The sequence below is a fragment of the Catharus ustulatus genome, chromosome 8 (assembly GCF_009819885.2).
Source record: "Catharus ustulatus isolate bCatUst1 chromosome 8, bCatUst1.pri.v2, whole genome shotgun sequence".
Classification (NCBI taxonomy): Eukaryota; Metazoa; Chordata; class Aves; order Passeriformes; family Turdidae; genus Catharus; species Catharus ustulatus.
In genome coordinates this window covers 30,811,994-30,837,614 of record NC_046228.1, presented here as the reverse complement: position 1 = coordinate 30,837,614, position 25,621 = coordinate 30,811,994, and the positions used below count along the sequence as shown (strand labels likewise).

The 25,621-nt window shown below is 49.7% G+C and overlaps 2 protein-coding genes across 2 annotated transcripts; both read right to left on the bottom strand.

Moving 5' to 3' along the window:
• Nucleotides 1–5,025: 5,025 nt before the first annotated feature.
• On the bottom strand, nucleotides 5,026–6,196 carry LOC122149417 (C-type lectin domain family 2 member H-like). The gene is made up of 4 exons (XM_042779526.1): nucleotides 6,164–6,196; nucleotides 5,691–5,784; nucleotides 5,411–5,589; nucleotides 5,026–5,229 (listed from the first exon to the last, which is right to left on the bottom strand). The coding sequence occupies exons 1-4, from the start codon at nucleotides 6,194–6,196 to the stop codon at nucleotides 5,125–5,127; spliced, it is 411 nt and encodes a 136-aa protein (XP_042635460.1). The 3' UTR covers nucleotides 5,026–5,124.
• A 7,148-nt stretch (nucleotides 6,197–13,344) lies between these two features.
• Nucleotides 13,345–17,689, bottom strand: LOC116999335 (early activation antigen CD69-like). The gene is made up of 6 exons (XM_033065940.1): nucleotides 17,505–17,689; nucleotides 15,309–15,738; nucleotides 14,834–14,929; nucleotides 14,554–14,732; nucleotides 14,275–14,375; nucleotides 13,345–14,184 (listed from the first exon to the last, which is right to left on the bottom strand). Exons 2-6 carry the CDS (start codon nucleotides 15,709–15,711, stop codon nucleotides 14,070–14,072), a joined length of 894 nt encoding a protein of 297 aa, XP_032921831.1. The 5' UTR covers nucleotides 15,712–15,738; nucleotides 17,505–17,689; the 3' UTR covers nucleotides 13,345–14,069.
• Nucleotides 17,690–25,621: the final 7,932 nt, after the last annotated feature.

Below are 25,621 nucleotides of genomic sequence, written 5' to 3'. Positions count from 1 at the left end.
CACGGGCTGTGCTGCCCCCTAGTGAACACCACTCTGCAAAACCTGAACAGAACTGAGAATATGTAATTTCCTAAAAGTTTAATCTTCATCAACAAAATAAAGGTAATAAACTTTACAGAAGCAGCTCTGGCAGGGCAGATCAAGAGAAAAGATTGCTTTTGCAAACTGGTACTTTTGCTTTTTTACTAGTATTTCAGTTTTTCTTCAGACTAAATTGTAATAAATTTTAGTTTACATGTCTTGAATTATTAATGAAATTATTTATAGATATAAATCAGGATTATTTTTAGGACCATTATTTTAACTGTAAGATTTAATTAAAGCTAAAATTTCCTTTATGTATATTGGAAAGAACAGTATTTCTTTGTAGGTTTTATTATTTATTATTTATTATTTATATATATTCAAATAAATATTTAAATATATATACTTAAGGGTATATATATTAAGGGTATAAACTTCATGTTACAAAGTAATTTTGTGATTTACATTTTATTGTTTAACTTGGGTTTTCTTAACATTCTAAGAAAAATTTCTAAAATTTTTAGATAAACTTTTGAATTAACACATATTTAGGTACTTTTAGTTTCAAGAGAATTAATTAAAATAGAAATATTGGGTTTTATTTTTAAACTAAGATCTAAAGCTTTAAACTTTAGTTGTAAAAAAGATTTAAGGTTGGAAATAAGAGATAATTAATACATAAAACTTTTTTAGATTTGTAAATAAGCTTTATTTATAAGATATTATTCGTTTATTTATTTATTAGTCATGTCAATATGTGAAGTTTAAAAAAGATATAGGAATAGGAAAAAGAGATCATAAATTTTAACAAGTTAAGGATATAAGACATCACTGAGGTAAGCAAGAGGTTTGACAGGTAACTTAGCAAAGAAACAAGTCTGTTTTGTGAACGTCCATGAATCCAAGCGGTGCTCCAAGGGAACGTTTGCTGCCAGGGAGGTGCGAGGGAAGGGCTCCTGTGGCAGCCCCCAGGACCAGCAGAGGGAAGATCCTCAGAGGCAGAGGGAGGGGCAGGGCAAAAGAGGGGTTTGACAAAAGCACAGTGAGGCATTCACACAGTTCCTTCAAGACTAATACACATGGTTATGGCTCCATTTTTCCTAGCGTTACATTTGTTTACCACCACATTAACTTTATACAGGTTTTAGGTTTGCTTTGGGGCTTTTTATAAAGTCTTTCTCCTCAGCCATATAAAGAAGTTCTATTGTTTAAGGCAATAAGGTAGGATGAGCTTTCCCCAGTACTCTTAGTCCAGGAGAAGTAAAATTGATAGACAGATTGGCTGGGATGGTGCAGCTCCCTAAGGAAGCAGTGAGTGCCGTGCAACACAGCTCTTCCTTCACTCACTAAGTGAGGGTTGAAGTGCTGCTTCCCTTGGAACTGTTACAGTCTGGAAAAAATGAACTTTCTAAATAATTTCTAAGCTTCCTCATCCACGTAGTGACCATATGTCAGCAGACGGTAGTGAAATCCCACATTTTGAACTCCTTGTAGTCTCTGGTCCATCTACTTTCATCACTCCTATCCTAGTGCAGACAGAGCCATCTGTTGCTGAACTTCAGCAAAGGCAGGCAGACATAAAACAGACTCCCATTCTATTCCTGAATGCATCTACAGAAAGGAGGAAAATAGTTTTGGAAGTCTATTGATTTTACAATATGTACTAGATTTCCCCTCATATTCCAGCAGTTGTTTTCCCATACTAGTGAGGGAAATACACAATGTCTCAGAACCTCAAGAAACCCTAAAACAAAAAAAATAAACAACAACAACCCCCCCACCAAAAGACCTGTCACCATTGCTGCTGCTGAATATTTAACATTTTAGCCCAAGATGTATGTACCAGTATAAGTTTTGAATTATGAGATTATTATTCTCTGAGAGGGTCTTACCACCATCATGTTAAACAGCAGGAGGACAGCTTTTAGCCCACATTTGGGAGTGTTCCCACTACCTGCTAAACATCAGTTGAAGAAATAAAGGAAAACAATTCTGACAGCCACAATTTCTTGGCAGGTGCTTGCACCGCATGAACTTTTCTGACATCAGAAACTGAATCACAGCAAGGCTCCTTAAGAGTTAGTCTGTGATTTTGGGACTGATTTTTCACAATGCTTAAAAACAATTTATTGCTATTGTCTTTTAAATCTTTCTCCTCAATTAACCATATCAAGAAATTATTTTATTTGAGGCAGTAAGCCAGGATGTCTTGCAAACAAGGCCCAGAAAATGTGGTTACTGAGGCTTTTGCCTGGGTTTTGGTAAGGATGTAAACAGATGACTCGAAGGGAGGTTTGTAAAAGGAAAGGGCCAAATTAATTTGTGCATCTCTGGATCACTGGAAGAACCCTGACTAGTGAATAAAAAAAGCAGGACCTTCCCTCAAAATAGAAAAAGTAAATCCCTTCCTCTGAATTAGTGTAATTTTAAAATTAAGGGGCTCTCAGGCAAAGATATGGGGATGGGAATAACAGTTCTTTACCAGTTTATCTAACAAGACAAACAAAACAACAACAACTAACAATTACCAAAAAGCAGAACAGTAACCCAGCTCCAGTCCTTCTTGGCCACAGGCACCCTTCCCTGTGCTGCAGTTACCGGTGTGGACAGGGGCAGGTCCCAGCAGCTGCAGGGGAGCTGGGGGTGATGGTGGCAGTGTCCCAGATGGCAAAGGGATGGAGGAGAGACTTTGCTCACAGCGTCGGTCACCGTGCTCACACAGGATGCTTGGAGACAGCAAGCTGAAGCAAGAAGGCGTCCAAGCAGGGCAGCAGTGCAGGTCCAACAACAGGAGAGGCAGCTCCTGGCATTGGAATTAAGGGGAGGGGGGTGGGAGTAGCAGCAGTGGCCTTCCTCCTCCGACTCCAAGAGCGAACGAGTGAGCAATCAATTGCCTCCCAGCCTCCTTTAGCTGCTTCTGATCTCACGGTGTTCCCTTCCTTTCCCCTGTCACTAGCCATCAGTGCTTCTTAGCATGTCAAAGGGAAAAAATTCCACAGACAGGAAAGGGAAAAACTACCCCAAACATTATCCACCCCGAGTTTTTTCCATACCAACACGATACATGAAATTAAAACTTTTAAATTATATACATACATGTTATATTTCTGCTCTTGTGATCTTTCTCATGTTTGTCACAGCTGATTCTAACCCCAGATTTTCCCACTGTAATGATGATTCTGGACATCTCTGAGTGTACCCACTGGCCTTGAAAACACCACTGATGGTTATTAAGAAAGGAAAAGGCAAGTCACACCATTTCCAGTTTGGCAACCCGGCTGTCCCTCAGCACACCTCTTGTAGTGACAGCAGTGGATGGTCATTCCTGGTGGGGTTCATAGATTATTTTATCTTACACCATTCTCTCTATTTTATTCCCTTCCCAGTTCCCGGCCTTTCCCGTGACTCTTTTTAACCAGCACCGCCGCTCCGACGGTGGCTTGGCCCTGCTCTATCAGTGACAGCGGGCAGAGGAGAGCCGGCAGTGCAGCTTTTTATTCTGTTTCTTTGATTCTCTCGATGCCATTGCAGCAGCACCCTGTTGTCCCTCGGTGCAGCTCTGTCAGTGCCAAGGGGCTCTGGGCAGCTGAGCCAGGGCAGGGCAGGGCAAGACACAGTGCAGCGCTGCCGGGGGCAGCATCCGGCGGGGCTCGGACTCTGCCGGCCTTGGCACTGCAGGCACAGAAATGAATCCCAATTGTCGGCCATATCCAGCACCTGCTATTTCTCCCCTCTTTTCCTGCATGGATTTGACAGTTCTTCCTTTCCTCCCACAGACCTGAGAGGAAAATGCCCCGCCTGCCCCATGCCCATCCCTGCCCATTTCCACCGCTCCAGCCTTGTCCCTCTTTCTCTCCCTTTACTTTGCACCACTTTCTCCTCCTCCTCTCCCTGCCAGCTCGCAGCAAAGACATTTCACCCACTGGCACCAGCTGCCTCCTCTCACTCGAGGCACCTGCCCGTGAAGCCGGACCCGCCGTGGGACCGGGTAATGGTGGGATAGGAGTGAATTATGCAGGGATGGTTGGGTTGGGCTGGGCCCTGGCCAGGTGCCCGGTGCCAGCAAAACCGCTCTGTCCCTCTGCTCCTCACCCTGGGCAGGGAACAGAACACATCAGGAAAGGCTCGAGGGTCTCAATAAAGGCAGTGACAGACCTCTCACCCATCATGGGCATAACAGGCCCGGGCAGAATAAATTAATTGCATTTATTATCAAGCAACTCAGAGCAAGGGAATGAGAAGTACACCAAATCCTAAAGATGCATCTTCCCCACACACTTCTCTCCATCCTGGTGTTCCCGTTATCCCACAATCCCTCCCTCCCACCTCCCCACACTGTGCACAGAGGGATGGGGGTTAAAGTCACGTCACATCACTGCTTCTCCCTCAGAGAGACAAATCCTCATCCTGATCCAGCCTAGGAGTCCTCCTACAGCAGAACAGTCAGATACTTTGCAACAGACAGACAGACAGAAACACAGACAGATAAACAGACAGACCATTCTCACACTCAGGTGCCTGATTCCAAAGTGGGATTCCTCCTCAGCACGTTTCAGCAGTTCTTCTTCCCCTTCCAAGGACAGTCCAAAAGTTGCACCACCTTCAGGCCACTTGGTGATCATTTCCAAGAACCCAGGGTGATTTGGATTTCCCATTCCAGCTTGTTGTGCAATGAGGCCAATCCCCTCACTCCAGCTAGCATGGCTGGCAGGATGGATTGCAGAGACTTTTCCTTTGAACAGCCAACCCAGCGCTGGCAGTGGGGATGAACAGGCACTGAGGTGACCCTGAGAGCAAGTGCAAGGCACAGGGTGCAGCTGAGAAAGGACAGCCCTGTGCCGGGCTCACAGGTGAAGCGGGGACTGCCCAGTGTGGAGAAGCTCCTTTCTCCAGCCCCTGTTACAGGGGAGCTCGGGCCTTGCTGCACAGATACGGCTGCGGATTCCAGCAGCTCTCACTCCTGAATTTATGGTCAACCAGGCACACACACTCGGAATTGCCAAGGACAGGAACACTGCAAGGAGGAGCAGAGACAGCGCTGGTTCCCAGGGGAACACGTTGTGCCCCTGTCCCCCCATGCCCTGCCCGGCTCCCCGGCACTCACGAGGAGCTGAAGCTGCTGCCGTCCCCCCACTGCAGGTGCTCGCCCCATCTGCGCAGCCCGACCCAGTAATCGACGTTCCCACGGAGGCGGAAGAACAAATCCTGCCAAGGAGAGAGCAGTGGGAGCTGCCCCGGCCCCTCGGGGGGACACGGCCCCGGGGCTCCTTCCCTGCAAGGCCCCGGCACAGGGCTGCAGCCCCAGCCCCAGCAGCACCGAGCCCGGCCCAGGAGCACCCCCAGGCTCCCCTCAGCCACCCCACAGCGCCCGCAGCCCCTCACTCACCATTTCCTCATCCTTCACAATGGCCAGGGAGGCCCCGAGCTCGGAGCACCGCTCCTGACCCTGCTCCCAGGTGCCCTGATCCCTTGAGAAGTGGTAGCAGAATCCATTGTATCCAACCCAGCCAGGGGCACAGCCCAGAACCAAGAGCGGAGTCGCAGGTGGAGCTGGAACCTGTGGTGCTGCAGGGGAAGAGGAGAAGGTCTGAGGATTGCCCTGTGCAGGGAGCAGGGACCCCGCTCTGCCCCGAGGGGCTGGGCCCAGGCTGCTGCCCCTCCCTTACCTGACTGCACAGCCAAGGCCACCGCCAGCGCCAGCAGCAGCGACAGGAGCAGGATCAGCACCAAGATGTGCACGGGATGGATCTGAACCACTGCCTGGAGGCAGGAAAGAGCTGCTGGCTGCCAGAAGCACAGGCGGCCCTCGAAGCTGCTCCCACAGTGCCCGGGGAGCCAGGAGGGAGCTCTCAGCCTGTTTGCTCCTCCCTCAGCTGGCAGCCAGAGAGCCAAGAGCCTGGACACAGGCAGGGACACAGCTGTGGGGACAGCCAGGGACACTGCGCTGGGGACAGGCTGCAGCAGGAGAGCTGCACAGCCTTGGGGGCAGCTGCGGCTGCCGCTTCCAGCCACGGATGGGGCCGAGCGGAGCACGAGGCCTCTTGCACACATCGGGAAACAGCCACACACCTGCCAGCCCTGTCCTTGCCAGCTGACACTGTCCCCTCCCTAGAGGCCACAGGCACAGCCCTGCACTCACCCGGCAATCTTCTGAGGATGCTCCTGTGTCCATGGCCGCTTGCTGATGTGCACCAGGGACACACGGACTCCCTCACACTGCCTTCACTGCTGCTGATTCCACTCTCCACATGTTCCCTCACTGCACGCTCACAAGTGGTGTCCCCCTGCTTATGACAAGTGGCTTCTTGTGCCCCTGGCAAGTGTGCCAGCCCGGCTGCTGGTCCCTCCTGGAGATGCAGGAGCTCCTTCACAGGCCCATGGATGGAGCAGAATTCACTCTGCTCCAGCTCACAGCCAGAGTCTCTGTGCTTGGAACAAACAGCCCCTTGCTCCGGCCACTTCAGGAGTGCTGAAAAAGCCTTTTGGAGATCGGCCTCGGGAACAGCTGCACTCCCACGGGGATGGCCCATTGGAAGGGACATGATGACAGGTCCTGGTGGGTCCCAGTCCTGCAGGACACCGAGGCACAGGAAGGGAACTGGGATGAGCCATCGCTGCTGGCTCTTTTGATGCATTAGGCACTAACTTTGTTGGGTTATCTTCTTAAACGATCAAGCAGCTAATAGTGTTATAAAGCTGTTTTTTGTAAAGACACATCAGTCTTGAAAGCAAATTACTGGCATTAAAGTTCATGCTCAGTTTTGGTACAGAGTTTGAAGTAGAAGCAGAAGCTGCTCTGCTTAATGTCGGGCAGTTGATGTGCTGTGGCAGCTTTTATCTTATTTTGGGTGTTGATGATGGTGGTGGGTAAAGTAAAGAAAAGTAAATGGCAAAAGCAATGGTAAAAGCAGCGTCAAAACTACAGTAAATTCACGAATACAAGCCGCACTGAGTATAAGGCGCATCTCTGGGTGTTGGCAAATGTTTCGGTTTTTGTCCATAAATAAGCCACACCTGATATAAAGCCGCTCTGTCGTTCGCAGCGAGGATCCGCATGCAACAAAGTTGCCAAATAGTAACCAAACCGCGGCATGGCGGGGTTACTGGCTCAGCTAAGGCTGTGCAGGCTCGGCCCGCTAGGGGCTGCTGAGGGGGGCAGGTGGCTCAGCTCGGTGGTGCCGCTCGGGGATGGCCGCCGCTCTTGGTTTGCTGGCCCCAGCCCCGCTCCCGCCGCGGCCCCGGCCGGGCACGGAGAGAGCGGCCCGCTCCCGCCGCAGCGCCGGCTGGGCACGGAGAGAGCGCCCCGCACCCGCCGTGGCCCCTGGCCAAGGTATGGAGAGAGTGGCCTGCTCCCGGCGCGGCGGGTGAGCACGGAGCACGCCCCGCTCCCACGGCGGGCGCCCTGGTCCCGGCGCAGCGGCGGCGGGCGAGCACGAAGTGCCCCCTGCTCCCGGTGCCGCGGTGGAGAGCGGGGACGGAGCCCCCCCACCTCCTCCCCGAGCTGTGGGGATGTCAGTACAGAGCCCCCTGCCTCTCTCTCGCCTGAAGTAGGGAACACCCCTGCCTCCCTCCCTCCCTCCATCCCCCAACACTGCCAGCGCTGAGTTGGCCCCACCTGCCGCGCAACACAGTATCCAATTTGTAACAATCGCGAAATCCTGGATTTTACTGGCAGGCGCTCGGCTCGGCACCCTGGCTGGCACTTCTGGAGTTGTAAATGTCAGAAAATTATTCACATATTAGCCGCTCCTGAATATTGGCCGCATTTCCGGTTTGAGAGCAAAATCTAAGTCAAAAAGGTGCGGCTTGTATTCCTGAAATTACTGTACTAGTTTTTTCTAATGTATGTTTTTACATAGAATTTTTTTATCAAGTTAAGACACAAACTCGGACCACCACTCTTTATTAAAGTTCTTTAACACGTCAGGTTACATATAAGCTTTGTATATTGTCTATTTTGTTGTATGTGACCAACATTTTTACAGTTTTATTATGTTTCAAACTATATTCCTGATGCTTCCACAGTGTAGCGGGCAGTTGTTTTTTACTTTTCTTTTCCCCTGTCGTCCCTCTGTCTGGAATTTTTTCCCATTGTCATGTTAAAATGGCTAGCGATAGGGGAGGGGAAAACTCCCTGTCCCTTTATCTTTGTTCTCTCTCGCAGCGCGGGCAGGGGAACACTGCGACACCAGGGGGGCGGTTTTGCCCTTCCGCTCGTTCATCTCGGTAAACAGTGGGTGGAATGGCAGCTCTGCCACACCGACACCAGGAGCTGCTTTCCTCGGCTGGGGGACCCCGCATACCCTTCCACCCCCACGGATCCTGTTGGAGCACCGGGACCGACACTGCCCGAGATCCGTGAGCAGCGTCTGCTCCCGCATCCGCTCCCGTCTGAGCCCAGCGGCAGCACCGCAGCGCTGCTGCAGCCACCAGCGATCTCCGCGTGGATCACCCTGCTGTGCGGGAGCTCCAACTAGTATTCTTAACCCTATAGCTTAGCCGAAAGCCCCTTAATTTCAAATAGTAATAATCTGGAGGAAAGGGGGATTTGCACTCTCCGTTGCAGGGAGGGACTCCTGCCTTTCTCGGCAAATACCCGTCTTTCAAACCAGGACAACACAGAAAACTCTAGTTACATTTTAAACCTTCACTAAAACTCGCACTGCTACTTTAACTTTCAACCTTTTACTCACTAAAAGCACTTAAAACTCATTTAAAAACTTACTTACTTATCCGAAAACTTAAAGTTTATGTACCAGTAGCTTAACGAAGTTCAAACAAATCAGAAGTTTTAATTCGATCCCTGCACTCTGATTTCTCTCGGGGAAATTCAGAGACCCCCGACTCACGGACTCCAGCAGTCCCCAGGGATCCGCGGCGAGGAGGAGACCGCGGCAGCCGCTCCCTCCCTCCGCCATCTCAGCCCAGGGGGACACGGGGGACCCCGGCCCGAGGAACTCGCCAGAACCGCCCCGTTCCCCTCAGCGCGGCCCCTCCGGCCGCAGCGAGCCCGGGCTGGGGCACAGCCGAGCGACGGCTCCTACCTGGGCTGGAGCCGTCACTGCCCGGCCCGGAGACACCGGGACAGAGAAGCGCTCGCCCAAAGCTGGGAAAAAGTGACTGACATGCTGCACGGTGCCAGCCCACAATATACTACCCGGGGGGGGAGAGTGGGTTTGGTATTTGTAACCCATGCAGCCAGGGGCGGGGCGATAAGCCCACGTGACCGAACGAGCCAATGGGAACGCCCCGCGCGTGAGGGGGGTGGGGGGATTAGGTCATAGCGGAGGGACGCACGCACGCACTCCCTCCCTCCCTTCCCTCCCTCCCTCCCCTCCCTCCCCTCCCTCCCTCCCTCCCTCCCTCCCTCCTCCCTCCCTCCCTCCCTCCCTCAGGAGCTGTAAAATTGAGCTTTCCCTCAATTCAAACCCATAGAACTGCACCATAAAGGCATTCTCCTTCCATTTAAACATGAAATTAATGGAAAACCGTGATTTCCCGCCTAGTGTGACACCAAAAATCATGAAAAGGTGTGTTTCCTTTCAATTGAGACCATTCCAATTGTAGGGGAAGGGAGATCCTCTCCAGTTCAAACACGATTACCGAAAAGAAGTTTTGCTCCTTAATTTTAAATCCCTTTTCTTTCCGTAAACCCCCCTTTCTTTACTTTTTTTTTGGTGGGGGAGGGGAGAAGGGGGTGGAGTCGCACTGTGGAGTGACTGGGGTCACTTCTCCCTCCTCTCTGCTCACCCCATTTCTGCTGCACGCCGCCCAGTGCTGGCAGTTCCTCCCAGTTCCCTCCCAGTTCCCTCTGCCTGCCAAGCAACCGGCACGGATGGGGAGAGCACTGCCAAGGAACTGGGAGCACTGCACCTTCCCAGTGCTCCTCATCCCCCTCCCAGTGCTCCTTCTTCTTCACTGCCGCTGCTTCCAGTCGCCCTCCCAGTTCCCTCCTAGCATTCCCTGTGCTCCCAGTGCCCTCCCAGTGTTCCCAGGATCTCTTCCAGCGCTCCTGCCTCAGTCAAAACACTGCGGGGCACTGTGGGCAACAGAAAAGGTACAGAAATCTCCAAAACCTGTGTGAAAGCAAATTTCAAGATGGAGAAATGCAACAATGCTGAAGGTGCAAGGACAAGAAACAGCAGGGCTGTGAGTTGTGTAAAGACAGCCTCAGGAAAATATGTTCAGCAAGACAATAGAAAAAATGTAAGCTAATTATGAATGTTTATCCATTGTTTGAAGCTATTACAAGAAAGCAAGACGTACGTGTGGCTTTATTAACTTGCCTGGGCAAATGCTTTTCAATTTTTAATATCATGCTATTGGCTAGAAAGTTGTTAAAAGACTTTATCACAAAGAGAGTTCATCTGCTGTGCAGGCAGCAGGAGCTGTTCCCATCTCCCTTGCTTGGTTCTGTAAAATGAGGCTGATGATTGTGATGGAAAGACAGCTGCTCCAGCATTCCCCTCCTGTTGTTTGTGCACATAGATATATGTAAATATAAGGTAAAGAGAAAAAATATCCCAGAAAAACACTGTGGGGCACTGCGTGCTCTGGTCCTGAAGAGACAGGACTTGAGCTGTTCCGAGAGAAAACCCGACTTGGGAAAAGCTTCCCTGCAGAGAGCTCCTGCAGGAAGGGCTCTCCCCCTCTCCTGACTGCAGAGGGAGCTCAGTCTCCAGTTGTTAACTCCAAACCCTTCCAGCTTCCAAGGCCGACTGCCAGAAATGTCATTGGCTCACAAACAGCACAAGACTCAGACCTCACACCTATGAGGAGGGCAATGCAGATTCAATAATTCATGCTCCTGGGTACCGTTTTCTCTCTAAACCAACACAATCACAGAGGAACAAAACCCATAACAACGATGGGTTGCTCTTGGTGGCACAGGAAGAAAAGAGAAATCTGACAGGAATATTCTTCATCATTCTGCCCGGCTTTGTCACACACTGCAGCTCCTGCACTTTGGGAAATAACAAGTGGCTTACAAGAAGTGACTTTGATATCATTGAGCATGTTATTATGGATCAATCTCACACTGGACAACAGTCTTCATACCCCACTGCCCTTTGCATCACCCAAAGAGTTCGGAGGCTGCTGCCCAGCGAGCTCCTGAGTTGTGTCTTCCTTGTCAACTTATCAGCACCTTCTTCAATTGTAAAATGTCAATAAAATGCAGCGATTGAGCACTGGTCCAGTGCCTCAGGACTTGCATGTCTCTTCCAAAGAAGGGAAAAAAAAAGACTCTTTCCCCAAACCACAGAGTTAAAAAGTTCCTGTTGTCTACATCTATTTTAAAAGGAAAAGAGGAACAGTAAAATATCAATTACTGTGCCTGTGGTGACTAGTCTACTTCTGTTCTCTTCTTTCACTTGTTGCATCTCTAAGAATACTTAAGAGTACTGGCAGTGCCCCCTCACCAAGAGAGGGCGTATCTAGAAAGGTTTTCAGGCTGGGTCCTCAGAAAAGTCTTAGGTCCCCCAGCAAAGACAACCCCTTGGACGGTATTGTCTTTGCTGGAAGCAGAATTCACCCAAACAGTTTTCCTAGCAAACCTCTCATGTGTACCACTGGAACCTTATCTCCATCTGTTGGTCCCATGGACTCAGACTGTCAGGGCCTGCTCAGTTAGTGTAACCTTGAGTGCTCACTGACCATGTGGCCTTGGTAGATTCATCTCCCCAGTTCATGAAAGTCCCCCCACCAAGGGCCTGTAAGGTGGTTTTAAGCAGGGCATTGCATGGTTCAACTTTCCCAGCTGCTGGTGCATGGTAGGGGATATGGTAACACCCACTCAATGCCGTGTTCTCTAGCCCAGGTGCTTGTAAGGCTGGTTTTGAAATGAGTCCCACTGTCTGACTCAATTCTCTCAGGGGTGCCATGCCTCCAAAGGACCTGTTTCTCAAGGCCCAGGATGGTGTTCCGAGCAGTGGCATGAGCCACAGGGTAGGTCTCCAACCATCTGGTGTTGGCTTCCACCATGGTGAGCACGTAGCGCTTGCCTTGGCGGGTCTGAGGCAGTGTGATGCAGTAAATCTGCCAGGCCTCCCCGTAGTTATATTTGGACCAACGCCCACCATACCAGAGAGGTTCACCCGCTTGGCCTCGGGAACAGCTGCACACCCACAGGGATGGCCCATTGGAAGGGACATGATGACAGGTCCTGGCGGGTCCTGGCCCTGTGGGACACCGAGGCACAGGAAGGGAACCGGGATGAGCCATCGCTGGTGGGGCACCAGCCCGTCCCCAGGGATCCGCGGCGAGGAGGAGACCGCGGGCAGCCACTCCCTCCCTCCGCCATCTCAGCCCAGGGGGACACGGGGGACCCCGGACCAAGGAACGCGCCAGAACCGCCCCGTTCCCCTCAGCGCGGCCCCTCCGGCCGCAGCGAGCCCCGGGCTGGGGCACAGCCGAGCGCGGCTCCTACCTGGGCTGGAGCCGCTCCGAGCTCCGGGGGCCGTCACTGCCCGGCCCGGCCTGAAGGCACCGAGACAGAGAAGCGCTCCGGCCCGGCCCTCACCGAGATGGCGGATGGAGCCGCTACAAACGAGCAGTGTGAGGGCCCGAGCGGCTTTTGGGAGTTTTGACCACGGAGCAAGTCGGAGTTCGGTGGTAGAGCGATGACGATGTTGCTCCTTTCCTAGAAGGAACCACTACGGAAAAGCTCCCACCACCGGAGAAGTTTTTGAGGAACAGCAGCTTCTGGGGGCTCTGGGCAGCTGAGCCAGGGCAGGGCAGGGCAAGACACAGCGCAGCGCTGGCGGGGGCGGCGTCCGGCGGGGCTCGGACTGTGCCGGCCTTGGCACTGCAGGCACACAAATGAATCCCAATTGTCGGCCATATCCAGCACCTGCTATTTCTCCCCTCTTTTCCTACATGGATTTGACAGTTCTTCCTTTCCTCCCACAGACCTGGAGAGGAAAATGCCCGCCTGCCCCATGCCCATCCCCGCCCCTTTGCACCGCTCCAGCCTTATCCCTCTTTCTCTCCCTTTACTTTGCACCACTTTCTCCTCCTCCTCTCCCTGCCAGCTCGCAGCAAAGACATTTCACCCCCTGGCACCAGCTGCCTCCTCTCACTCGAGGCACCTGCCCGTGAAGCCAGACCCGCCGTGGGACCGGGTAATTGTGGAACAGGAGTGATTTATGGCAGGGATGGTTGGGATGGGCTGGGCCTGGCCGGGTGCCCGGTGCCAGCAAAACCGCTCTGTCCCTCTGCTCCTCCCCTGGGCAGGGAACAGAACACATCAGGAAATGCTCGAGGGTCTCAATAAAGGCAGTGACAGATCTCTCACCCATCATGGGCATAACAAGCCTGGGAAGAGGAAATTAATTGCATTTATTATCGAGCAAATCAGTGCAAGGGAATGAGAAGTACACCAAATCCTAAAAATGCACCTTCCCCACACTCTTCTTTCCTTCCTGGGGTACCCATTATCCCTGATTCCCTCCCTCCCACCTCCCCACACTGTGCACAGAGGGATGGGGGTTACAGTCACGTCACATCACTGCTTCTGCCTCAGAGAGACAAATCCTTGTCTTGATCCAGCCTGGGAGTCCTCCTACAGCAGAACAGTCAGATTCTTTGCAACAGAAAGACAGACACACAGACAGACAGACACACAGACAGACAGACAGACAAACCATTCTTCACAATCAGGTGCCTGATGCCAAAAGTGGGATTCCTCCTCAGCACGTTTCAACTGTTCTTCTTCCCCTTCCAAGGACAGTCCAAAAGTCTCACCACCTTCAGGCCACTTGGCCATGATTTCCAAGAGTCCGGAGTGATTTGGATTTCCCATTCCAGCTTGTTGTGCAATGAGGCCAATCCCCTCACTCCAGCTAGCATGGCTGGCAGGATGGATTGCAGAGACTTTTCCTCTGAACAGCCAGCCCAGCGCTGGCAGTGGGGATGAACAGGCACTGAGGTGACCCTGAGAGCAAGTGCAAGGCACAGGGTGCAGCTGAGAAAGGACAGCCCTGTGCCGGGCTCAGAGGTGAAGCTGGGACTGCCCAGCGTGGAGAAGCTCCTTTCTCCAGCCCCTGTTACAGGGGAGCTCGGGCCTTGCTGCACAGATACGGCTGCGGATTCGAGCAGCTCTCACTCCTGAATTTATCGTCAGCCAGGCACACACACTCGGAATTGCCAAGGACAGGAACCCTGCAAGGAGGAGCAGAGACAGCGCTGGTTCCCAGGGGAACACGTTGTGCCCCTGTCCCCCCATGCCCTGCCCGGCTCCCCGGCACTCACGAGGAGCTGAAGCTGCTGCCGTCCCCCCACTGCAGGTGCTCGCCCCATCTGCGCAGCCCGACCCAGTAATCGACGTTCCCGCGGAGGCGGAAGAACAAATCCTGCCAAGGAGAGAGCAGTGGGAGCTGCCCCGGCCCCTCGGGGGGACACGGCCCCGGGGCTCCTTCCCTGCAAGGCCCCGGCACAGGGCTGCAGCCCCAGCCCCAGCAGCACCGAGCCCGGCCCAGGAGCACCCCAGGCTCCCCTCAGCCACCCCAACGCCCGCAGCCCCTCACTCACCATTTCCTCATCCTTCAGAATGGCCAGGGAGGCCCCAAACTCAGAGCACCGCTCCTGACCCTGCTCCCAGGTGCCCTGATCCCTTGAGAAGTAGTAGCAGAATCCATTGTATCCAACCCAGCCAGGGGGACAGCCCAGAACCAAGAGCGGAGTCGCAGGTGGAACTGGAACCTGTGGTGCTGCAGGGGAAGAGGAGAAGGTCTGAGGATTGCCCTGTGCAGGGAGCAGGGACCCCGCTGTGCCCCGAGGGGCTGGGCCCAGGCTGCTGCCCCTCCCTTACCTGACTGCACAGCCAAGGCCACCGCCAGCGCCAGCAGCACCGACAGGAACAGGATCAGCACCAAGGTGAGCACGGGATGGGATCTGAACCACTTGCCTGGAGCAGGAAAGAGCTGCTGGCTGCCAGAAGCACAGGCGGCCCTCGAAGCTGCTCCCCCAGTGCCCGGGGAGCACAGGAGGGAGCTCTCAGCCTGTTTGCTCCTCCCTCAGCTGGCAGCCAGAGAGCCAAGAGCCTGGACACAGGCAGGGACACAGCTGTGGGGACAGCCAGGGACACCGCGCTGGGGACAGGCTGCAGCAGGAGAGCTGCACAGCCTTGGGGGCAGCTGCGGCTGCCGCTTCCAGCCACGGATGGGGCCGAGCGGAGCACGAGGCCTCTTGCACACATCGGGAAACAGCCACACACCTGCCAGCCCTGTCCTTGCCAGCTGACACTGTCCCCTCCCTAGAGGCCACAGGCACAGCCCTGCACTCACCCGGAAATCTTCTGAGGATGCTCCTGTGTCCATGGCCGCTTGCTGATGTGCCCTGGGGACCCAGGGGCTCCCTCACACTGCCTTCACTGCTGCTGATTCCACTCTCCACATGTTCCCTCACTGCACGCTCACAAGTGGTGTCCCCCTGCTTATGACAAGTGGCTTCTTGTGCCCCTGGCAAGTGTGCCAGCCCGGCTGCTGGTCCCTCCTGGAGATGCAGGAGCTTCTTCACAGGCCCATGGATGGAGCAGAATTCACTCTGCTCCAGCTCACAGCTGGCATCTCTGTGCTTGGAACAAACAGCCCCTTGCTCCAGCCACTTCAGGAGTGCTGAAAAAGCCTTTTGGAGATCGGCCTCGGGAACAGCTGCACACCCACGGGGATGGCCCATTGGAAGGGACATGATGACAGGTCCTGGTGGGTCCCAGCCCTGCAGAACACCGAGGCACAGGAAGGGAACTGGGATGAGCCATCGCTGCTGGCTCTTTTTGATGATTTAGGCATTAACTGTGTTGGGCTATCTTTTAAAATGATCAAGCAGCTAATAGTTGTAGTAAAGCTGTTTATTACAATGGCACATCAGTGTTGAAAGCAAAGTTACTGGCATTAAAGTTCATGCTAAGTTTTGGTATAGAGTTTTAAATAGAAGCAGAAACTGCTCTTGTTAAGGTCGGGGCAGTTGATGTTGCTGTGGCAGCTTTTATCTTTTTTTGGGTGTTTATGATGGTGGTGGATAAAGTAAAGCAAAAGTAAATGCCAATAGCAATTGTAAAAGCAGTGGCAAAAGTACTAGTTTTTCTAATGTATGTTTTTATATAGAATTTTTTTATAAAGCTAAGACACAAACTCGGACCACCACTCCTTTTTAAAGTTCTTTAATACGTCATGTTATATATAAGCTTCGTATATTGTCTATTTTGTTGTATTTGAAAAATGTGACCAACATTTTTACTATAGTTTTATTATGTTTCAAACTATATTCCTGAAGCTTCCACAGTTTAGAGCGGGTTGTTTTTTTCTTTTGCCCTGTCCTCCCTCTGTCTGGAATTTTTTCCCATTGCCATGTTAAAATGGCTAGCGATAGGGGAGGGGAAAACTTCCTGGCCCTTTATCTTGGCTCTCTCTCGCAGCAAGGGGCGAGGGGAACACTGCGACACCAGGGGCAGGCAAACGGTAAAGTGGGGATTGGTTCTGCCCTTCCGTTTGTTCATCTCGGAAAACGGTGGGGGGAAAGGAGCTCTGACACATCGACACCAGGAGCTGCTTTCCTCGGCTGAGGGACCCCGCACACCGTCCCACCTCCACCCCCACGGATCCTGTTGGAGCACCGGGACCGACCCTGCCCCGAGATCCGTGAGCAGCGTCTGCTCCCGCCATCCGCTCCCCGTCTGAGCCCAGCGGCAGCACCGCAGCGCTGCTGCAGCCACGAGCGATCTCCGCATGGGGATCACCCAGGAGCTGCCTGCTGGCTGGGATCGCAATTACAGCACACGGGAAAGGTGTCCGTCCTCAATGACTGGTTCCTGTTCTGTTTGTTGTTAATTTTATAGTTTTTGTGGTTTTGAGTGCCTTGTTAAATACATATATATACACACACACATATTTACACCAGTAAAGAACTATTATCCCTAACCCTATATCTTTAGCCGAAAACCCCTTAAATTCGAAACAGCAATAAACTGGAGGAAAGGGGATTTGCACTCTCCGTCTCAGGGAGTGACTCCTGCCTTTCTTGGCAAACACCCGTCTTTCAAACCAGGACACACAGAAGACACTAGAATTTACTTTTTAACCTTCTCTAAATCTCGTAGTACTTCTTTAACTTTAAAACCTTTTACTCAATAAAAGCATTAAATTAATTTAAAAACTTATTTATTTACTTATCCGAAAATTTAAACTTTATGTGTAAGTAGCTTATCGAAGTCCAAACTATCCAAAAGTTTTAATTCGGTCCCTGCTCTCTGATTTCTCTCGGGAAAATTCAGAGACCCCCGACTCACTGACTCCAGCAGTCCCCAGGGATCCGCGGCGAGGAGGAGACCGCGGGCAGCCGCTCCCTCCCTCCGCCATCTCAGCCCAGGGGGACACGGGGGACCCCGGCCCGAGGAACTCGCCAGAACCGCCCCGTTCCCCTCAGCGCGGCCCCTCCGGCCGCAGCGAGCCCCGGGCTGGGGCACAGCCGAGCGCGGCTCGTACCTGGGCTGGAGCCGCTCCGACCTCCGGGAGCCGCCCCTGCCCGGCCCGGCCTGAGGGCACCGGGACAGAGAAGCGCTCGCTCCAAGTCGGGAAAAGAGATGAAGATGCTGCCAAGCGCCAGCCCGCAATGTAGTAGAGGAGAAGGCTTGGTTTTTGTGACCATGGGGCCAGGGGCGGGGCGATTTGCCCCGAGGGGCCCGAACGAGCCGATGGGAAAATGCCCCGCGCGTGACGGGGGCGCGATGAGATCAGAGTTGGACACGGGGGAGCACTGTGGGTGTGGTGCGGCCAATCGGCCGGACTGAGACACTCAAGAGCAGTAAAACTGAGCTTTCCCTCTATTCAAATCCAGAGATCAGCATCGAAAAGGCATTCTCCATTCATGTAAACGTGAAATTAATGGAAAACCGTGATTTCCCGCCTAGTGTGACACCAAAAATCATGAGAAAGGTGTGTTTTCCTTCAACTGAGACCCTTCAAATCGTGTCATTATTCTTCCTTGCCATGTGGAAGAACCACAAATACAGGAAACAGCAGTTCTCTCTTTGGAATAAAATGAACCCTTAACTTTCTGTTTGTACGCAAGGATCAGTCTTACACACCCACTAACCTCAGCAAGTTACTTGTGTAAAACTCATTGTTTTAGCCTTCAATATTTATATCCCACTACTTTTATTAGGCCAAGCTCAAATCTATCATACAAGCATTCTTAAAAAAGCTGCAGCAGCTTAATTCCTACGGAAAATTCATGTTGCTACTCTCTCAACCCAGTTGTTTACTTGACAAATTTTCAATAATTTTTGTAATGAGAGACTCAAAATGAATTAAGATTCTGTTAAGGTTAAGTACTTTTAATTTCTGTTAAGTATTAGACTAAGCAGAGTTAAATTTAAGTGTTATTCCATCTAAGGTCTATTATATTAAGTTCTGATAAGTGCTATTAAAATCAATTCAGTAATGGCAACTTGAAGTTCTCCCAGGTGTCCCTCTTAGGTGTACTTGTACCTCCAAGTAGTGTTAAATTTCAGTGAAATTAGTTTTAAGTTCTGTTAAAATACGTTTGAATGATAAGATGCAATTCTTTTGATACAGAGATGAGGAATATGAAGTTTGCATGGTGCTAACTTCTGTTAAAATCTGTTCATTTAACTACAATTTGCTGATATTTTGTAGTAGAGATAAGCCAGAACCAGTTAGATCATCTCTTTACTACTTTCTTTTTTACTTCTTTTTGTTTTAATGTCATCTATGCATAAAAGTCTAAGAAAATATGATCTCAATTTCTTAAGACAGTTACTACTGATATGTTAATGTCCTGGTTTAGGGCAAATTTGGGAGAAAACATCCAAAGGGCCTCCCCAGGAAGGAAATCCAAGCAGCCCCTTCCCCAACTGGTTCGTGAAGAAATTTCCTCAGAGAGAAGTGAGAAAACCGCTATTTATTCAACAGGCAAAGCACTACCCAGCAAAAAAAATAACCCTAGTACCAAAAATTAAACCTCTCACCGCTCTGAGGTGATGACAAATTCAGGAAGTCTCTCTCCTGTGGGGGTAGCTCGGCTCAGTCTGTTCTCAGTCCCTCCCACTCTGGAAAATGCCACTGCCCAGCCCAGGCCCTGCTGGCCACAGCTCCAAGCTCCTGGTGCTCCCCTGGGTTCCCAGTCCAGAGCAGCTTCAAATAATTCCAGGGGAAAAAAAAGGAGTAAACTGTCCGGGGAACTTCTCTGCTTCAGTCAGTCAAAAATTGACTAAAAGCAGAGGAGAGCTCTCTCCTGCTGTCCAACCACAGGGACACAGTCCAGGAAATGAAGCCATGGAACTGCTATCTCTTTTTTTTTGAAACAACTCCCTCAGACATTCCACTGCTTCTCCTTCCCCCCCTCAATCTCTAATCCACCCTTAAAGGTACAAAACTGATTTCTGGGCTACAGAGACTAATGGGGATACAATTCAACATCACAAATTCACCCCAGGGTGCAGCCAAGGAATTCATCACTGCTTTCTGGTTGACCCCTTACAATCCTAGCCCAGCCCAGTGCGGCCTTAAAAAACTCTGTATCATAAAATAACTCCCAACCTCAGTCTGGAAGAGATCACAAAACCATAAAGTAGTAGTTCTTGCAATGCCCACAACAAAACTTTGCAGATACTTTGTTCTCTCTCCTAAGTAAAAAAGAAAACCAAGATGATATGCACAAAAAAAATTTAAAAACACCAAGGTCAAACAAAAAAAAGTCAAATCCCAAAATTAGGAAAAGAGAAATGTCACAAAATGAAATTTCTCCTTTTTTATGCTATAGAAAAAAACCTCTTGTTTCCCTATAACACATAAAGATACTATGGAGTGAATATAACTGTTCTGACTGTAAATATGAGCAAAGGCATTAGTGTTGAAGAGAGCAGAAGTTAAAATTGCTGTAATGCCCTGAGTTTAAATAGTATGAAAACCCCTACTGTTCCTCAGGGAAGAAGAAAAAAAGAAGAAGAAGAAAAATAAAGCTCTATTCTGAAAAACAGAGTAAGTAGAATAAGCTTTTGCTTAAACGGTTCTAATCTTTAAAGTGTGCCTCATAAGTTAATATAGTCCTTAATAATAATTGTCACAAAGACTCTTAATCTGAAAAAAAGGTTTTTGCATAGTGATCAGATTTCCGAGCAGCTAATCACTGTCACATCACAGCCACAGGAAGTCTCTCTCTTGTAAAAAAATCTCCATGTACAGTAATTTCACATTTAGAAGCCGCACCTGATTATAAGCCGCAGGTCCGGGTGTCGGCAACATTTCGTTCTTTGTCCATAAATAAGCCGCACCGGACAGTAAGTTGCACTTTCGTTCGCAGCGAGGATCCCTGTCCAACTTTCACAAAGTTGCCAATTAGTAACAGAATCGCGGGATCACGGGGTTTACTGGTTCAGCCCTGCTCAGGGCGGCCGCCAGGGAGCGGCCCCGGCCCAGCTCGCTGCTGCCGCTGGGAGGCAGGGGAGCAGTGTGCTGGCCGGTGTCACCGAGAGGAGCGAGAGGGGCTTGCCCAGCCAGTGCTTCTGCTGCATGCCCCGGGGCCGGTTGGGCTCTGGTTCAGCTCGGGGCTGCTGCTGGTTCGGACTTCTGGGTTGGGAAATTTCCTAAATTTGTTCATATATAAGCTACTCCTGAGTGTAAGCCGCATTTCTGGTTTGGGAGCAAAATTTTAATCAAAATGGTGCGGCTTATAATCGTGAAATTAATACACTAAAAAGAAACAAACCACCAACTCGTCTTTCAAACAAATCAGTAAAAAAGCTGTTTTTTACTTATAGCTAAATACTAATACTGTGGTATTTCCCCACCTCCCCCTGAAGGCAGCAGCATTCTCAGAAAACTGAAAAATGATGTTGTGACTTTAATGAAACTCTTATTATAAAATCTCTCTTCCATTTTTCCAATCAGGGATTCAATTTGCCACATTTCCAAAATGTTCTTTTACACATTGCTGAGTGATTTCAGTACATGGGAAGCAGTTCTTTTTCTGAAAATTCTGCTGCCTTCAGGGGGAAGTGCGGAAATACCACAGTACAGGAAGAGTCTCCTGGATTTGGGAATGCTGGTTAAATGTTGGACAGACACTGAATCCTTCCCAAAAGCACAGTGCTGCATTGTAAGAACTTCTGACCATTACTGTAAGAGCCTGTTCCTTATTAACACAAGGATTTGAAGAGCAATTGGATCAAATGTGTAAATATTGGCCGGAATTACAGTAATTTCATGACTATAAGGTGCACCCTTTTGACTAAAATTTTGGTCCGAACCTGGAAGTGCGCCTTATAGTCTTATATAATGAACAAAGTTGCGAAATTTGCCAACCTGGAAGTGCGAGCCGTGAGGGGGCTGCGAGAGTGGGTGGTTGCGGCCAGCACGAGCTGCGTGGGGAGGGAGGGAGACTCTGGCCCCGAACCCCTACAAGCCACAGCCGCCCCAAGCCTGCGCCTCGCCAGCCGGCTCCGGGGTGGGCGGGAGGCCGAGGCGCACGGCACGGGGAGGGCGCCTGGGGCTGTGTTTAAAGGCTACGCCAATCTGTGAAAAATGTTTGCAATTGAGCACCCTGCCAGTAAACCCCACGACCGTGTGATTCAGTTACTAATTCGTTACTTTGTTGCGCGCGGCGCGGATCCTCGCTGCAAAAAAATGTGTGCCTCATAGTCCGGTGTGCCTTATAGTCATGAAATTACTGTATTTTTAAAATTTATATCAATAAAAACAGAAATACAACTTGATTAATGAAATTTTTTTTTGAAGGTGTGCATAACTTCCTCAGTGAAGTATCAGTTCTTGGAGTGAAAGCATTTTCATAATTGGTCATTTTCTGAATTCCATTATTGTTGAATGTTGGTATCATGCCAGGAGTAGCTGTATGTGAGCCCAGGCTGAACAGTTTGGGGTTTTTTCAGTGCAAATGTGGCTAGAAGTTGTGCAGCATGCTGCTTTCACATGGAGAGAAAAATCTATTCTAAATATGACAACTTTAGTTTCAACAAGATAAATTTGAAATAAAATACATAGAAATTCTTGGTTTACAGACACCAACAATGCAGTTCTGCCAGGTCCCAATCAGCTTCGTCATTCTTTTTCATTCACCAATTAATCAGTCGTTATGCACTGATAATGTGTAATTTACTTTGTCAACAGTTCATGGAGAGCACTGGCAGCTGGACAGGGATTAGAGACGGACAACAAGTGCTGGAAATTGTAAAGAAGGTTCTGCTGAATTTCAAGGAATTTAGACTGCTGAGAGGTGAGATGGACTGCAGACTCAGACAAATCTGTGCTGGGAAAATGGGGTTAACAGAGGGTTTTTAATTTAGACAAGGGTAATGAGCAGTTAGTGGTGGAAAACAGAGGTACTTGAACCTTGGAAAGGGTTTGTTTTTAATCAGGGAAGATAATTAACATTGAAACAACATAAAATTCTCCACTGATGAGTAGTTAGATCAAGTTTAGACACTTCAAAAGAAAATTGAGTTTAAGAACATGATCACATTTACCTGTTGTGTGGCCTGTGCTATACAAAAGGTCAAAACAGATGGAAGGACTCTTGTAGTGCATGAGGAGCACTCCTGAGCTGAGGTTCAGAACAAAGGTGCTGTTCTGGAAACACTCCAGCTGATCTTGTTGCTTGGATAATCTCACTTTTCCATCAGTGGGACTGTGATTTCTCGGGGCTGTGCTCATTACAGCTATTTACATTTGTTCAGCAGTTTCACAGTGGAGACCTTCCAGGCTCTGAAAGAGCTCACAGGAGAGATTGCCATGGAAGAAGAAGCATTTCTGTGCTGCCTTTTCCACTGCTTTGAAGTCACACACGAGGCATCTCTGCTTTTAATTTTGAGAGTATTTGTAGTGAAAAAGCACAGCACAACCTGGTACCTCAGCCCCCCACTGCCCGGGCAGTGCTGGACACAACCAGGTACTGCAGAGTTACACCCTTCTCTCCCTCTGCCTGCCTCTCCCACTTGTCCAGACCTAACACCGCTTCCTGAAGAAGATGTTGATGTGGTTGAAGAAGTCGAACAACCTGAGCCTGAAGAAACAAAATTAGTTAAATCCTTTATTACTCTCATAGAAAAATTAAAAAATCAAGTTGAACAATTAACACTTCAAATGAAAAATTACATTGAAGGGCAAAAAACAAAACATAACTGCCCTGCCCAGAACAGCCCAGTCATCCTACACACTCAAAGCGCGTGAAACCAGTCAATAAGTAACAAGTAATATGTGGAGAGTGCTTAATAACCAACTGTGTGCTTGTAATAAACCATATAAAAATGTATACTTGAATGCAATAAAGTTGCATGTTGGATGTAAAGAGGTTCACCTACGCCTCCATGAAGACTCTGTGAGTAATAAGCTGAGATCTCCTGCTGGCCGGACAAGATTTCTTCCGACCATTCTGCCCTCTGGTGGACACAATATGGTACAACAGCACCCCCCCTCAACCCTTCCCCAGCAGTGGTGCCCTCTGGTGAACACAGCACAGTACTGCGTCCCCCCGGGCAGTGCTTACCCCTGGGGGACACAACCCGATATTGCGCCCCTACCATGAGAGCGCTGCTGCCCCCTTGTGAACAATATCCGGTACGGTGTCCCCATCCCTAGGTCAGGGCTGCCCTCTGGTGGACACAAACCGGTACAGCAAGCTCCTCAGCCTCCCTCAGGTAGTGCTGAACCCCACTGGACCCAACCCGGATTTTCTACCCCCTCCCTGCATGGGCAGTGCTGCCCCCAGGTGGACACAACCGACTACTGCAGCCCCCCCACCCCCATGGCAGTGCTACCCTCTGGTGGAAATAACCAGGTACTACACCCACAACCCCATAGGCAGTGCTGCCCTCTGGTGCACACAACCCGGTAGTGCACCCCCAAGGCAGTGCTGCCCCCTGGTGGACACAACCTGGAATTGCACCCTACCCACCCAGGGAGTGCTGCCCCCGCTGGAAAAAAAAACAGTGCTGCGTCTCCACCCCCTGGGCACTAGTGCCCATTGGTGCACACAACCCAGTACTGCTCCCCCAGCTTCAGGGAAGTGCTAACCCCAGGTGGAGACAAACCGGTACCGTGCACCTCTGGGCAAGGCTGCCCTTTGGTGGACACAACCCTATACTGCAGCCCTACACCCCCCAGGCAGTTCTTTCCCCTGGAGGAGACAACCAGGTACTGTCGTTTCCAAACCGGCCCTCCCCCCCCACCCTCCCCAGGTAGTGCTGCCGCCTGGTGGACACAACCCGGTAGAGCACACCCTGACGAGCCAGATAACGCTGCCCCCTGGTGGAAATAACCAGGTACTGCACCCACAACCCACTGAGCAGTGCTGCCCCCTTGTGGACACAACCCAGAACTGGACCCCTGCACCTTGGGCAGTGCTGCCCTTTGGGGTACACAACCCGTTATTGAGCCCCTCCACACCTTGGGCAGTGCTGCCCTTTGGGGTACACAACCCTTTACTGAGCCCCTCCACACCTTGGGCAGTGCTGCCCTTTGGGGTACACAACCCTTTACTGAGCACCTCCACACACTGCAAGCTGTGCTGCCCCCTAGTGGACACCACTCTGCAAAACCTGAACAGAACTGAGAATATTTAAGTTCCATAAAAGTTTAATCCTCATCAACAAAATAAAGGCAATAAACTTTACAGAAGCAGCTCTGGCTGAGCAGAACAAGAGAAAAGATTGCTTTTGCAAACTGGTACTTTTGCTTTTTTACTAGTCTTTCAGTTTTTCTTCAGACTAAATTGCAATAAATTTTAGTTTACATGTCTTAAATTATTAATGAAATTATTTATAGATATAAATCAGGACTTTTTTTAGGACCATTATTTAAACTGTAAGATTTAATTAAAGCTAAAATTTCCTTTATGTATATTGGAAAGAACAGTATTTTTTGGTAGGTTTTATTTTTAAATAAATATTCAAATAAATATTTTAATATATATACTTATATATTTAATTTAAAAACTACAATATTAAGGGTATAAACTTTATGTTACAAAGTAATTTTGTGATTTACATTTTATTGTTTAACTTGGATTTTCTTAACATTCTAAGAAAAATTTCTAAAATTTTTAGATAAACTTTTGAATTAACACGTATCTAGGTACTTTTAGTTTCAAGAGAATTAATTAAAACAGAAATCTTGGGTTTTATTTTTAAACTAAGATCTAAAGCTTTAAACTTTAGTTGTAAAAAAGATTTAAGGTTGGAAATAAGAGAGAATTAATACATAAAACTTTTTTAGATTTGTAAATAAGCTTTATTTATAAGACATTATTCGTTTATTTATTTATTAGTCATGTCAATATGTGAAGTTTAAAAAAGACATGCATAGGAATAGGAAAAAGAGATCATAAATTATAACAAGTTAAGGATCTAAGACATCACTGAGGTAAGCAAATGTTTGACAGACAACTTAGCAAAGAAACAAGTCTGTTTTGGAACGCCCATGAATCCAAGCAGTGCTCCAAGAGAACGTTTGCTGCCAGGGAGGTGTGAGGGGAGGGCTCCTGTGGCAGCCTCTGGGACCAGCAGGGGAAAGGTCCTCAGAGGCAGAGGGAGGGGCAGGGCAAAAGAGGGGTTTGACAAAAGCACAGT

Excerpts from the sequence above, each read along its gene's own strand:
- LOC116999335 (XM_033065940.1), bottom strand. The coding sequence starts at position 15,711 with ATGTCCCTTCCAATGGGCCATCCCCGTGGGTGTGCAGCTGTTCCCGAG. Across the intron at positions 14,733-14,833 it reads GGCCTTGGCTGTGCAGTCAG|CACCACAGGTTCCAGTTCCA; the intron begins GTAAGGGAGGGG and ends CTTCCCCTGCAG. Across the intron at positions 14,376-14,553 it reads TTCTGAAGGATGAGGAAATG|GATTTGTTCTTCCGCCTCCG; the intron begins GTGAGTGAGGGG and ends TCTCCTTGGCAG.
- LOC122149417 (XM_042779526.1), bottom strand. The coding sequence starts at position 6,196 with ATGGACACAGGAGCATCCTCAGAAGATTGCCGG. Across the intron at positions 5,785-6,163 it reads CATCCTCAGAAGATTGCCGG|GCAGTGGTTCAGATCCATCC; the intron begins GTGAGTGCAGGG and ends TCCTGCCTCCAG. Across the intron at positions 5,590-5,690 it reads GGCCTTGGCTGTGCAGTCAG|CACCACAGGTTCCAGCTCCA; the intron begins GTAAGGGAGGGG and ends CTTCCCCTGCAG.